The sequence below is a fragment of the Varroa destructor genome, unplaced genomic scaffold, assembly GCF_002443255.2.
Source record: "Varroa destructor unplaced genomic scaffold, Vdes_3.0 BEIS01000001.1, whole genome shotgun sequence".
In the NCBI taxonomy this organism is placed as follows: Eukaryota; Metazoa; Arthropoda; class Arachnida; order Mesostigmata; family Varroidae; genus Varroa; species Varroa destructor.
This window is the reverse complement of record NW_019211454.1, coordinates 34613749-34628708: the sequence shown is the minus strand read 5'-3', so window position 1 is coordinate 34628708 and position 14960 is coordinate 34613749. Positions and strand designations below refer to the sequence as shown.

The window sequence follows — 14960 nt, the reverse complement described above, 5'->3', positions numbered from 1 at the left end:
ATCTGTTCTCATTGTTACTACGCGAGTCATTGAAAATCCTCGTCAGAAGTCGTGAGTGCCACTCAAATGCACGGCCTTCACTCAAATACAAAGTTTAAGAACACTCTGAAGCTTTTACTTGTACATCGATGGACTTCGTCACAAAGGATCGAGTCATTCTAGCACCTACTAAATTTTGAAATAGACGTTTAGTGTATAATCTAGTGTATAATAATAAGATATTTCGAAGTCTGACGGCCCAATATCTCTCAACACGCACTCGGACGTTCACGTGATTAACTATTAAATGAGTTTTTAACAAGATTATGCAAAAAAAAACTCTACGAAACAGTAGCGTCGTGCTTCGTTCGTCAAAAAAATATCAATCACAACATTGGTGTACGTACGTAGAGCGGTTGGCAGTACCGCCTTCGTAACTTTTACCATTTTCATAATTCACATAGGATCCAGGTAGGTGGAGGTTTTGACAATAACATCAAAGTTTACAAAGACTACAAATCTACCGGCATACATCCGCCGACTGCTAGAACTCCTCATCGTCCTGGTAACGCTACGACTATTAATATTATTCCTATTGTTATCACCAGCACTATAGGCCGTTTCACACTACAACTGTGCTGACCTTCATCATGGCTAGGGGGGTCCGCGTGCGCTACACGGCTTATCTATGTAGTGGGAGGTGAAATGATCATGAACGTGGCGTGAGGTAATAAAATTCGTGTGTGAAGTTGGACTGGCTAAGGCAGCCGTACCTCGAACGGAACAGCTCGAGTAGGGGATTCCATTGCTGTCGCAAGTGTTGCCAAGGCTATTTCTTTTTACTAGTTACAGCTGCTTGGCCACGGGCAAGCTGATGGAGACGCAAAACTGGTTGGCGATCCCTGTTAACATAGAAGTATATGGGGGAGATAGGAGAACGGCGATGGTCAGGAACGCTGATGAGAGTCTTCCAGGAAGTATTAGATCATCTTAAGTTCAGGTTAGTGATTGATCAAACTGCGTGGTGTGCCGTCAACAAAGCCTGTCAGCGACATATCGATACCTCAGGGGCGATGATAAAATGAATAATTGCCGTTTGTGGTGCGTTCTTCGTTATATTAAGCACGACGCGAACGTTGTCTAGCTCCAGCGGAACGTGGAGATCGAGATGATGACTAATATGATTGGTTCGATGTGTGAAAATACGTTGGTTAGAGGGAATATTGACCACGTCTATGTCTGACGGAGCAGTTATAAAAAGGCAGGAAGCATATACGTATGCATACGTGTTCATTCCATAGACATAATTATAGATTCAGAAGCTCACGTTCGTGCAATTCCAGTCAAATTCATAGAGCCATATGGATCAGATAGTTCCGTTCATAAAAAGCCCCTTTAAATTTGGCAAGCTTTTTGATAAAATACATTATCCTTCTTTTATGGGATGTTGCAGAATGTTAATGTATATAAGGTATATCGTTCTTCATTTCCGTTTTTGTTAGCAAGACCTAAATACTGTCACGTGGTTCCCTGGATTGGTACCCGGATTACAAGCAGGTCCGCAATCGTTAAGCGATAATTGTTCCATTTATTACTAATCTGAGCTTTCTTTTCTGAATAATTATGTTATTATGGTATACCAGTTTATGCGTACACTTCGTGCCCATAACACCTAGCTACCATTTTTTCTTCCTTGTATACTTTCACCTTCATAGTTCTTATGTTCAGTGTAACCACTCGTAAATTTCATTGATTCTGACAAAATATATGCTGCTATACTTGAATATCTTGACTCTATTTTGCTTATGCATAAGCAATTGCCTTCAAGATTCTAGGCAGTAGAAATATCTAAAGCAAGTACGGTACGTTACGTTACAAAGCATATCTCCTAGTTACAACGGTAAGCTCTTTTCGCCGGCGGAAGAGGCCACGTAAGTGCCGTCAGCATCAAGCTGATTTCGAGGACCATTCCTACTTCGTTTCCTGGGCTGGGTCACTGGGCTTTGCGTGCGCTCACAGTCAGAGATTTAACGTTCTGGAGTCGTCATCGTCGCCAAGCCTCTTTTTTAGTATTCATACGGCTACAGTCACTCTGAGTTTGATTGCTTTCATATTTTGTTGAGGCGAACTTCCAATTGTTCGGCATTCGATGGGAACGCTAGTTCTTAACTCTTTCGTAGATTTTATCCATAGGACCTTAAAGTCTTTCTAATCATCACACGTAGATCTACTGAATACTTTGCGTCCCTTGATTAGATAATTGTGGTGTATTGGAGTCGAAAATGAACATATAGCGAAAACAAGATCCAGTCCAAATATTATTTGAATCAAACAGAATTACAAAGATATCATCAAGATAACGGAAATATGCTAAATTTCGTTTGATCATTTGCCACTCAGAGTTCTTCACATGTATACGACGTATTTGCTGCTCACCAGTAGCGACCTGATATACCGTTATTTTCTAATAATATCTTCACATCTCGTCCGCGCAGCTATTTTTATTTTTTTTTTTTTTAATTTTGAATCTGCATTTGCTGCTCTCGAAAGTCGTGGTGAACTGCTGTCATCGTCATCTGCTTTTACCATCATCAATAAGCACTGTATATTGTTCCATCTTGAAACAAAGTTTCGTTACCTATTTGCTTTTGCTGGCCGATAGTAGCACTACGAAAACGAGTATCACGTCCGAAAGAGGAATCGGTGGTCATAGAAGCCGACTGATCTGCGGTCAACAGGTAGCGTCCTACAACGTCTTCGTCAACGCTCTTTGTCTTTCGCTTCCAAAATGACTCAAGACGAGCGGTGGTTTCGACAGCCGTAAGGAAGCACAGGAAATAGAAGTACGTAAATTTTATTTTCGATTTCTCCACCCACAGATTGAGTCGCAGCAATGTCATACAGATACGAGTATCCTATGTTTTACAACCCTCACAGCGTCTGGCATCTGCAATGCGGCATCGGCATGTGAAGGTGAGGTGTTCGCCTTCGAAGTTTTGCCACTCTTGCAGTTACCTAGATGATAGTTCTGTATCGTACTAAATTTTTATTTACCAATTTGTTCTGGAAGTTGTCTGTGAAATTGGATGATATGCTCATCTGGTAAAAACGATCTTCGATAATAAGTCTCCGGCCAGCCTTATAGGTAACGAACAACTCGCTCTTTCCCAGTATATATATATATATATATATATATATACACAGTTTGTTTACGTTCAATAGCTTACGTACAAGCGCCTACTGCAAATAAAATCTGAAGGCCTTAATATCATTGTACGCCTCAAAAGAACATTGCTCAGTTGCATTGTGACATTGTAACCTGCCTTTCACTTTTCCATTTAGGTCGTTCATTGTTACTATCCGTCTCTGTAGACCCGATCTGACGTTCGTTTCTTAGCGGTGTCTACTGACTAACCATGCATCGCCTCTTTCTTCGCTAGCCTTCGTAAAACTTGCCTGAAAAAAGACCTCTTGTTGCTTACGTTGCTTTATAGTTCAGGTGCAAATCTGCCGTCACACGATCTAATTTTTCCTTGTTTTTAACATCTAGCTATGTAAATAATGCTCTTTAATATAAACCCTTAAAGTTCTCTTCGTTATGTCACACGAGGATTATATGTTTATGTCTGTTATTATTATCGTTCTGTTGGAACGAGAGAGAAGAACGTGTATTCGGTTTTAACTGCACAACTTCTTAGAAAGCATTAAATTGTAAATAAGTTATTTATGAAGTACTCATGCTTTTATCACTAAATACTAATGATGTGAACTCTAAAGCAAACACTATTTTTACAGCAGATGCTTATAAAGCTAAATACTGTTGCATATCGTAGGCTGCTCAGTACTCGATTGTGTACATAAGTAGATCATCGAAATATAGCTTCTATACAAATGACGTAGATTTCTACACCAAATCTCATCCGATGGCCTTTCAGATCACTCCAAAACAGGTGACTTAACAATGGGTGTTTAAGCATAATATCAGGGACGTTCCTCTGAGACGAAATCGAAAACAAGGCGGAGGCTGAATGCGCTAGAACCGCTAGCTTTGACAACAGCGTCATCTGTTGAAAAGGCAACAAAAATGGTCGAACGAACAGGCCCTGTAACGCGCACCTCATGCACCCTGGCTTAAAATCGAGGCAGATTTTTATAGGAAAGGGATAAAAATGAAAGGGAAACGTGAATTATAGAATGCGAAGAAAGTGGGTCGGTAGCCGGACTGAAAATGTCTTCTTGAGAATACGTGTTCATTGGTTTTCTCAGATTGTGTACTTTGGATCTGCCGCACGCGTTCAATCGTATAAAATTCGTTTTTGCCGTTAGGTCGATATGCTCCATATAGGGTAGCCCTGCTAATGCTAGGCCTAATCGATCATACCTTCAGTATTTCCTATTACATTAGATGTTCAGTGGTGCTTTTTATAGGCACGCGTACCAGCAGCAGTTCCACAGTTACTAACTACAGCGCTAGTAGGAGATAATAATAGCTGTGGTGCCTTGGGGGATCATCATTTTTCCCCGTTCCATAACTTCAGTAGGTTGCCGAATGATCATCAATCAGTTGTCAACTAAATTTCAGACAACAGTAACCCGTATTCTGTAGTTGACGTCGTTTGTTGAACCGGAGTCCATAGTTGTCGTAATTTTTGGACAAGTTGGCTGGGTTCGATAAGAACCGGTAGATAGAAAGAGTTGCCACAATCCCCGTTCTGTGAGGACGATTCCCTTTTTTGCAGGATATAACTCAACTTCGCGTCATGCCGAGCAAAAAAAAGCTAGCTGTACCGTGAGTATCTGACAAACGTCCGCCAGTATCCTGGGCGAAGATAAAGATCCACCATGTTGATTGGTCTCGTTGAGCCCTGCAAAGTAGACGCCGGCTTAGCCGTTCCTCTATTTGTCCTGGATTGATACTTCCGTAATGGCACCATACAGTGACGTTTGGTGGAGTGAATTAGAAGAAGGCGAGTTCAACGCAGAGAAAGCCTGCGTATACGTGCAACAAGGAGTTTCTTCTTCTACAGAAAGATAACACTTCTATATAATTCAGTGACAGTGGCGTTCTAGATTCGGTACTAGTTCAGCTTCGGCGCGCTGTTTGCGTAGCAGCGTGGGGCTGATATCCGTGAGGATGCGATTGTAGTGTTGAGCTGCTGAATTCAAAGTAGAAGTACGGTCCCTATGAAAAAAAAAACGGCTAATCTCTTCTTGCTCTGGCGATGCTGGAATGGGGTTTGTACTAGGCGGCGAGTATGGATGTTGTATCTGCGGCATGTGCGCGCGGTTGTACACCCCCACTACCTCTACTATAAAACTGCCTAAAAGAAAGTGTACCATTGAAAATACAGCATTCTTTGGTAAATAGAAAAAGAGGCTAAAGTATACTACCCATAGGAAAGGTCTCTGCTGCCGCCGATGACCGTCTCTATTGACATTGTTGTTCCTACATCATTGTCTAGGTAAGTTTGTCCTGATTTCTTACGTTGTCACTATCGCTTGTCTGTCATTTTGCCCGACTTAATCATGTAAATGCCACTCCGCTGGTAAACGTTATATGATGAGGTGTCGAACAACAGCGGAAGGTGATGGCTGATTGTTGGCCGTATTTATTTTTACGAATAATTAATTCATTCGCTAGCTTTATTCTAATTGTGGTTTCCCGCGTGCAAAAACGACACACAAAGTACATTAAAGGAGATAGGGATACTGTGAAAGAATAAGTACTAGAGTACTAGATTAAACGGTTCCAGTCTCTAGCTGAAGGGTTCCCCCTCGTTGCCGGAACCGCTTTTCATTTTTCTATATCAACACAAATGCATAATAATAATTCTTTGTTATCATAGGATCTAGACAATGCAGTTGGCCCAAAGCGGCAGTTTTTCATAGGGCCACAATATGGCAAGGAGAATGGATTCTTTTTTCGAGCATGCGCGCATAATGTGTCTAGCTATTCGTTTACGAGCGTGTTTCATTGTTGATTTCGGCACTGGCTATGTATACACTCATCGAGTTGAAGCTCGATCGACGACGGCGGTGAAGCAAGATTTCGCCGCAACGGCTGAAATTCGCCGAGCGTTTGAGCGAGATAGATGATCAGCTATACAGTGAGCCAGCGAACTACCTCGGGATGAACGGCGCTTGTAGCTGCACAGGGTGCAAGCAGGAAAAAAGAAAGATTCCACTAGATTCACATGTCGAAATCACTCTCAGTCTGCCATAGACATTGTATAGACGTCGCGATATTAAATGCAGAACATTGTTTCTCCGTTGCTGTAAGGTGAAAGCCGATGACGTCGTGCCTGAAAGAGGAACGTGGGCACGACACGATATGGCGGGAAATGTTGCCACAGTAACACTACGTTGTGTCCTAACACAAAGCGTGCATACGCTTGTGGCCGTCGGTGGTTAAAGCAGGGTGCAACTTGGCTGCATATAACGTTACTATAACTTTTGAAGTTAGATCAACTTTTTTCAAATAGGTTTGCAAAAAGTGTCTTGCTTTGCGTGTAAGCAAAGCACAAACAAAATATAACTAAAACCGCATGCCTTATTTAATTTTATAGCACTACTTATTCGTGAACTTGATTTGTGGTCATGCATCATCATCATCATCGTAAGCTATCAGTGTATACACGAAAATAACTTTAGATTGGATATGCGACTTAATGCCTAATCAGTCAGAGCAATGGATCCCGCTAGATGACCTTGAATCCGGCTCGTTTAGGACGGGCGTTACTCCGTGTACTGTCATCTTGCGTATTTGTCAACAAGCAGATGGCCTACAGTTTATGCCTGTTTCTACTGAGTTGCACGTTAGCCTCGAGAACAAGCGCGGATCTTTTACCCCCCTGTCTGTCTGTCTGTTACTCAACGTTGCCAGTTATCATTGTTACAAGCTCCAAAAGCTGATTGATCTTCTCAGTTGTCAGTCCTTGTCGATCTTCAACAATTTTCTGGGTGCGCCTTTTTCAGTTCTCTGGTAGCGTTACTCGCCCTCTTTTGCGTTATCACCTCAGCTACCACCATCAACCACTCTGGGCTGTTCAAGTCGTCGATACTTCGGACTACTGAAGGACGTATTCAAATCACGCCGGCAAAAAGACGGAAAAACAGAAACATAATCGTTGATTCTCTGATTTTTTTCTACAGCCATCAACATATGCACACGTACCCATGCGAATGTAACATATCGAATAGGCTTCAAAAGCATTGATACATTCTCCGTAGTGGGCCGGCGAAGTTGAAAGTCATTGAGCCACATTTACTTTCAAAATCTTTTCTTTGTAGCGTCTACACTCGGGGACAACGGGACGAGCAGTATAATAGCTTATTATACATAATAAACCACGGAAAATGGGAGCGCCGCTCTAAAAAGCTAGAGTTCCTACATACATGTTATTGCCTGTATAGTCGTGTATACTTAGCGTGCGCTTATACAATAGATAGATCTCTCTAACGTACGCATATCAGCGGCGTGCTCTTTTACGGTGGGAAGACGTAAACCTGTGTCTGGCTACACTGGTATAGGTATACGTGTATGTATTTGACTGCGTTTAGAGGACGTGCCGTGCCTAAGACCACCCCGAAAGCGAAGTGTAATCTGAAACAAGCAATAGAAAAGGTAACCACGCAGAGAATCGAAAGGAGCGGGCCATGTCTGATTAGGTTAAGCGGAGAAAGCAAAACTAAAGGAAAGTCTACGAACCTGTAGCGTCGGTACGCTCCTCCGTTGTTGACGATAACTGATGGTAATACAGTAAAAGAAAGGAACAGACTCATAAATGCTAGCTACCTTATCAATCCTATATAGACGCAGCAAGACTGTCAGCGTTGCTGCCATCATATGTTGGCTCTATGAGCAGTGTAATTGAAGTTGCTAGAAGAAGATCGACTGTCGGATGTCGGAAGGATCTCATTACGATATAGCGAAGTCTTATGTCGCGAGCCAGCATGAAGTGCCCAGAATTATGGAACCTCGCTTCTAGGTCGAAACGAACTCAATAATGTAACGTAGCCATTTCTTGTTTGTTACCGCATTAGAGGTAGGTACAGCAAATCCTGGGCTCTTTATTTAATAGTGGACTAAGTTATTTATAATTTCAATAACATTAAGTAAAATGATAGGCATCCATAGAGACTGACCCTCATACTGCATTGCTACGATCACGTCGCCGACTCCTGCAATCATATAGTTATGAACCTTAACCAAATCAGTGCCGAGTGAAAGCAGCAAGAGCCGACCATGTATGATTCGTGAATGAAAGACATTTTCGCAAAATTAAAAAGGACGCTCTAGAGTCACAGAGACGAATACCTTCCGCTTCTGAAATCTTCCCTATGAACCTCGTTAACTCCCTTATAGAACTTGAGTAAGCATAATTTGGCCTATCTGAACTAACGGGTGCCATAAGCATTCTCTCTGTGCGTAACTATTGCCAAGGTATGTTGCCTTCCTTCAACAAAACGCGTTCGCCTTTCAAGCCACAATTATTATCATTACTGGTTCCTAAATTCGTTACCATCCGCTCGTTGAGCTTTATTTTTTCATATGGGTTAGATATATATATATATATATATATATATAGTTGAAGTATTTTTAATCGTTTGTTCCATTAGTTCATAGCTGTAGCTTTAAGCAGCAAAAAACAGTAAAAACTATCGCCACGTTCGATGATTAGAACGACGTTTCTAGCAGTTTTCTATCGTCGATTACTAGGCTGTATTTTAATTAACAGATGATTTGGCATTCGTTTTGACAAAATACTATCAAAATTTGTCTTAACCAGAAGTTTGCCTGCATATAGGTATTTCAAGTTGTTCTCATAGCGAAACGTCAGCTACGAAAGTTTGCTACCTACAACGTGCTGGGATATTCGTTAGGGAGTTTTCTGTTTGTGGAGCCGAACAAGCTTTTCAGCTGCATATTAACGTTCCTGCAAGAAAATAATTTTCGCAAATAAATGTATACCTGACAATGTCATACGTACTGTTGAATCTTCAGCAAAACTGTGTTTATCATTTGCGAGTCGTCTGCAACCGAGGCCAGAATTATATACAAACAGCTGTAGGATGGTATTATTGAATGGAGTGCTTAAAGAACTTCACCTCTCAAATGGACAGTTACATTCAAGTATCCAGCTGTCAAAATAGGCACCTTTTTTTTCTTAATAATCGCTCCAATCGCACGTGACAATGCCTATTTCCATTAGGTTTCGAAGATCTGCTCGGCGCATTTCTGTACCCATGTAGACGTGTTATCTCTTGTTGATTTGCTGCCTTCGAAGTGATATATATATTTGGTCGACCTGTGATAAGCCTAACTCTGCATTAGTACGTGTCGCACAGAATCAGCTTGTGTAGATTCATGCTTTTGAAACAACCGCCCGAAAGATCGCTTCGTTCCCAAGTAGCAGGCAGCCCCGAAACAATTTTAAAGAACAGAAAAGACGGTATTGATAAAGTTCATAAGCTTTTACATACGGCACTTCGCTATTGTTAGGGGGCAAGCATCTTTTTTATCGCTTAATAATGAGCGTCCTGTAAGATTGAACGAAAATTATACAGCCGTTCACTCATTTTTAAACAAATTTTGAAAAGTTTATTTGACTAGCCTCATAAGGCGTTGACAGGGGCGAATTAGAGCACTGAAACATTTTCTTATGTGGTGCAATAACATTTCTGCATGAACAGTGTGCGAAGCTGATGCGAATCATGCGCAAGTCTGCCCATAGGCTTGTTACGGTTGTGTGGGGAACTGTTATGCCGGAATCTAAGCCACGGGGATGTTTCCTAGAAAATCATTTGCGAAGACCAGATCGAGTATGGGACGAGGCGTTACTTTTAACAAGGGTAGTGGTGCATTTCGACGGCGTTTTTCGTATTTTCTGTTACAAGAAGCGAGGAAACAGGAGAAAGCCTGAGGCAGATTTCGGTATGAGAAGTGTATAACCATACGAAACGTGACAATCTCTACAATACTATATATAAACATGTCGCTGGCTAAATCATTAGATGTGTTAAGAGTGTTCGTATTGTTTTTTTTTTTTTTTTTTTTTTTTTTTAACAAAACGCCCATCGTGAACACTAAGCAGGTAAGAAATCGAGAGAAATTTATCTAATTAATGAATAACAAAAATTATGCTGAAAGTTAGGTTTCCTTGACAGCTAGTTCTAAATATGACTAATTCGGAGTTTTTGCCCGCTCTAAAATTATACGTGAGTAAATTATGTAAACAAAAAGGACTCATGCATAATTTTGGTTGTCCTTGTTTTATTTGTCATGGATCACTTAGCACTTGGCAGTCCAGTTGTCCGGAGTAGATAAAACTGATGCGATTACTTATTATTATATTTCGATTATGTAGTAGAGAAAATGTTCGCCTTGAAAGAATGTGATAGTAAACCGTCGTTGTACGAATCCGTTGGATTGTAATAGTTTACTAGAAAGGTGGCCAAACAAGGTACACACCTGAAGGCTGCAGTAGTGCTTAATGGTTAACATTGCAGAAGGTCATCGAAAACCCTCCAACCTAATCGAAAGCAACGACCTGATTCAACAATGTTGACCTGCGCTAATGCAGCCCCTTTGGTTTCAGTCGATGGTTCAGTCTATGTTTGTTTACGTAACGTTTATACTCACTGACGATCCACTGTCCTGGATCAGCAATTCTCTTTAGGTAATGAGAAATAAATGCGTTTCTAATCTAGTGTGGAGTATGCGATGCATACAGAACTTAATTATCGGATTTTTAATTTCAATTGCTGATGACTTTTAAGTCGTGTTCGAAATGTCGTAAACTAACGAGAATACGGAGCGACAAGATCGCTCCCACGGCTAGATATCATTGGCACCTAATTACAGAACACACTTAAATGGAAATATTGATTGTTTTCATTGATCTGTTACCTGGAGTAAGGTCGCGTGAACAGTACGCCTAGAATCTTACTCTTATAAAAAATATCTAAATCGGTTACCTTTACTTTTGATGTTCTAGGATGCGCTGACGGTTCCGGTAAAGGATTTGAGAAGTAGCCGAAAGTGGAACCATCAGCGTGCGAAAGTCAAGATGTCCGCGCCACTGGCTGTTCCCGAGGATCTTAGCCAAAATCGTGGACGACTACTGCGATTGGCCGAAACGATCAAGACGAAAAAGAAGAGCGCCTCGCATCGAGTGGTTAACCTTAAGAATGACCCTGGGTACGGCCCCGCACCTACTTCATGTATACAGACGCAGCATGTGCAGACATGTAATCAATGACCCTAAATATCATTAGACTTGTTCTATCGTGTCACGTATCATTGCCATCACTCCTATCCTTAGGTTCAATCGGATCTGCGAGTCCCCTAACATACGGAGTCCTTTAAAATGTCGAGTAGCCATCGAATTTTAATTAAGGATATCCAGCATCCATGACTAGCCCAGAGGTACTCAAAGGTGGAGCGCGGCAAATACACTAAAGTATACATTCGTGTTCTCTATTGGTAGTCGCGTAGTTTAATATTGGCCTAGGAAGAATGGGAACACGTACGGTTCAGTGAGCGTCGAGTTACTGTCGATTAACTACTACCTGAATGCAAATTCCGATACGACGCAAACATCCTGTCACCATGTATCCTGCGCTAACCTGGCCTCCATTTGAAGCCCTGCCATGTCTTTCCCAGTATCAAGCTGCTCATTTTTTCTACTATTCTACTACTCAAACGAAGGGTCAAACTACCGTTATAGAGCATCAGGTTCTCATTAGTAACGATTGATTTGATATTGATCTTTCGGCACTAGGATTCAATATTGCCTCTCTTTTGCTCTATGTATATATCGTTTCCTTCTACCTTACTCTCATACGTTCCGCTGAATAGGTATAGTCCGAATATCGAGCACCTGGTTTTTGGCACCTACCGGAGTGTAGCAAGCCCGCCTAAGTACAACAAGGGTTTATCGCCTGGAAGCCTGGGCGGGCCGACGTCCAGCAGAGCAAAGGGAGATCCTGGCGGACTAAACCAATGCGCCGAATGTGCTTCCATTCAGTGTGATCCGAGAACTTGCGCGGTAATAAGGACGTTTTTTTTTCGAAGTTATACACTTTAGACTAACAGAAAACGATTTCAGCATATGGCGGGCCACGTTGTACAATGTTGTTGTACACGCCGTCTTGGGTCTCTAGCGGTACGTGGTTTAGCGGATAATTAACTACCTCAACTAACGAAATTGAGCAAACTAGAATCTGTATTGGTTATATTAAAGATATAGAAATAGTTACCGCTATTTCAGATAGAAGGTTGCGGTTATCTATATTAAATAGCTACAAATGCAAAGAATTTTTACAAGGCATAATTCTATCTTGTGCAACGGCGGAATGAATGTCAAAAATTCACATACATACAGTACGTAGATATATGGTAAACATATAATTTATGAAATGTTTTCTAAATAATGAATCTCCGAAACATCTGATAACAAATGTCCTCGTCTGCTGCGAAACAAAAAAGGCCCCTTTGAGAATTTACTCTGACTCTATGGCATAAGCAAATTAAATGAAAGTCTGTTTTCATTGAAAATTAATGTCAATGGTTCTGTTAATGGGCTGGCTGACTTTGATGTCTATACTGTTGACAGTGCAACAATCAGTTGGCGGCACCATCTGTTCGTCACGGGGCTGTGCGGAATGAAAGCAACTCGTCACTGAGAGCACCGTCAAGCGATGTTCAGACCAACGGTTTTCATAATGATCGTATTCTCGGAGGACGTACCGGTATATCCGACATCTACGGCACCAAGGATGGCTCTAGAAATTCTTACGGCAACGACTGTCCCGAGTCTTATAACGACGGTGCGATTTCAAATGGATGCGATTTTAAAGGAAGCAACGATGGCGGTGGTCACCCGGACGGTGAACGTAGGCGGCCTCTAACTTTAGCCGATCAGGTATTCCTGTCTCCGCTATTGCGAAACCCCAACAGCACTGACCCCACGGGTATTCTATCGCCTCCGGGTATGTTCAAGGACAACGATCCGACGACGGCTATTGTAAGTGAATGGACAAATAAATTGACGAAGCTGCTGTATAACTCATGTGTAGGTATAGTTGTTACATTACTGCGTTGACCATTAAATTTCAGCGATTTCACAGCTTTGCATAAGTTGTTTTTCTCAGAAACCAGCCCGCGGCCTTCGATATGAATAGAGATCCGTAGCAAATGTAAAAATTTGAGGTTCGGACTAGTGAAAATCGATAGTTCCAGAAGGCCAACCAAACGAACCAAAGTTCTACTTGCTGAGATAAAATCGAACGGTATTCGAGTTCAGACGATCGAGCGCAATAATGATCTCCGTTCTCATCCTTGCATTCGTGTTAGTACAACCATAACGGTCTTACAACACGGTGACCGACCGACATCAAAGGCGTTTCACGGGGCGGTTTTTAGAAAATGACGAAATCCTATTAGAAGACACCAGAGTTACAAGTTAGAGCGGGAAACAGCTGGAAAAGACCGATAAAAGCGAACACAATCTGCTAAGATGTGCCCTGTCCACCGAAGAAGCTTTAACTAAAATTATCGTTCGAATTGACTTGCGAAGTTCCAAAATGGTATTTTAAGTGTATTAAATCATACTGAGTTATCCAAGGTTGACGAGCTCGTTAAACATCGAGCAACTCGTTAGAGGGACAAACCTCTGGCTCACAAGACAAACTCCCAACACCAGATTTACCAGGCATCCTAAACATGTGAAAGGTTACTACAAATTTGTCGTGCTATGATGAATTGGGTGAAACGTACAAAAGAGTATGGCCCCACATTGACTCTCAGCTTCTTGTCCGACACCGAGCAACGCACAACGACAATGATAGGTCTCTATACAGAACTCTTATGGATGGCAAGAAGGACAGGACGTTCAACAAGGAGATGCATGTGGCCCCTCGTAACAAGCGAACGAAACTATCCACTAGAAAAAAAAAAGCCCATAGCTCCAAAAGAACTTGAGCGGAAGGTTTTTTGCACTCGCCATACTAACCAGATGTTTCTTTTACAGGTTCTATGCCCGATCATTACAACTCCTCATGTTCCAACCTAATAATTTTTTACTGTATTTACTGAGGGTAGTTAACCAGCTCAACGATGGCACACAAACAAGCGTTTGATAAACAAACTATTATATTCTTTCATTATATAGACAAAAGTACGTAATCGTCAAATAAATCAACCTGTCCCTACGAATGTTATACTGCATCCGTGCTTTTAACCAAAGCGTTTTTTGTGCTTTATATTCATAGGAGGCAGCAGTCAACCGTTGGGTGGGAGCAGACAGCCGCGAGTCTGCGGAACTCCTTAACCAACTGGCGAACATAGCCGAGTCCCAGCTCGTTCGAAAACCTCCTCTTCCCGCTAGCCTCGGGCCGCTATCTGGTAATGGGGCGCTTGCGAGCCTCCCGTCGGGTCTAACTTGGAATAGTCCATGCGAGGAGCCGGCTAGTACTCTCAATAAGAGCGTACAGATAGGGAAACCTCAGACACCTGTACGATCGAAACCAATAGAAACGTTAAGGACGCCACCGTCGACGATCATCGATAGTAACACGGTTCGAATAAAATCGTCGAGTCTGCGTTTCAGATTATTCACTTGCCAATATTTAATAATTATTATCTTCAGATAATTAACTATAAAATTATAAACCATGATCTCTTTAAATTAAAATATACTATATTTTAATTTATATATAATTTAATAATAATTGCTTATTATAATATATATAACACAACAATAAGTAAGACCAGCTAGAAACTTCACACATTGTCGAGTTCAGCCAACAATAACTCCGCTCCTCAAATAAATATCTGCATGTAGATCTCTACGTGAAATCTGCTTCCCCGTCTTCTAGTGATAGCACATATAGCGACGTAGTCCCACATACTTTAGTACGCCGTTTTAGCGCAGCTGTGGAAGATAAGGCACCCATTAAGGCTGGCTATTGTTTGGTCT

The 14960-nt window shown here is 41.6% G+C and overlaps 1 protein-coding gene across 16 annotated transcripts in view; it reads left to right on the top strand.

The window, feature by feature from the left end:
- The window catches only part of LOC111243831 (uncharacterized), a 158598-nt gene that overhangs the window by 127833 nt on the left and 15805 nt on the right, over nucleotides 1-14960 (top strand). For 12 of the 16 annotated variants that reach the window (XM_022790013.2, XM_086978187.1, XM_022790033.2 and 9 more), the window contains 4 exons: nucleotides 10977-11179; nucleotides 11840-12029; nucleotides 12597-13007; nucleotides 14254-14559. In XM_022790013.2, the coding sequence (XP_022645748.1) occupies nucleotides 11049-11179; nucleotides 11840-12029; nucleotides 12597-13007; nucleotides 14254-14559 (1038 nt within the window). In that variant the 5' untranslated portion in view covers nucleotides 10977-11048. Of the gene's footprint in view, nucleotides 1-831; nucleotides 980-10976; nucleotides 11180-11839; nucleotides 12030-12596; nucleotides 13008-14253; nucleotides 14560-14960 lie in introns of all 16 variants that reach the window. The other 4 variants (XM_086978190.1, XM_086978189.1, XM_086978185.1 and 1 more) reach the window with 1 other exon arrangement.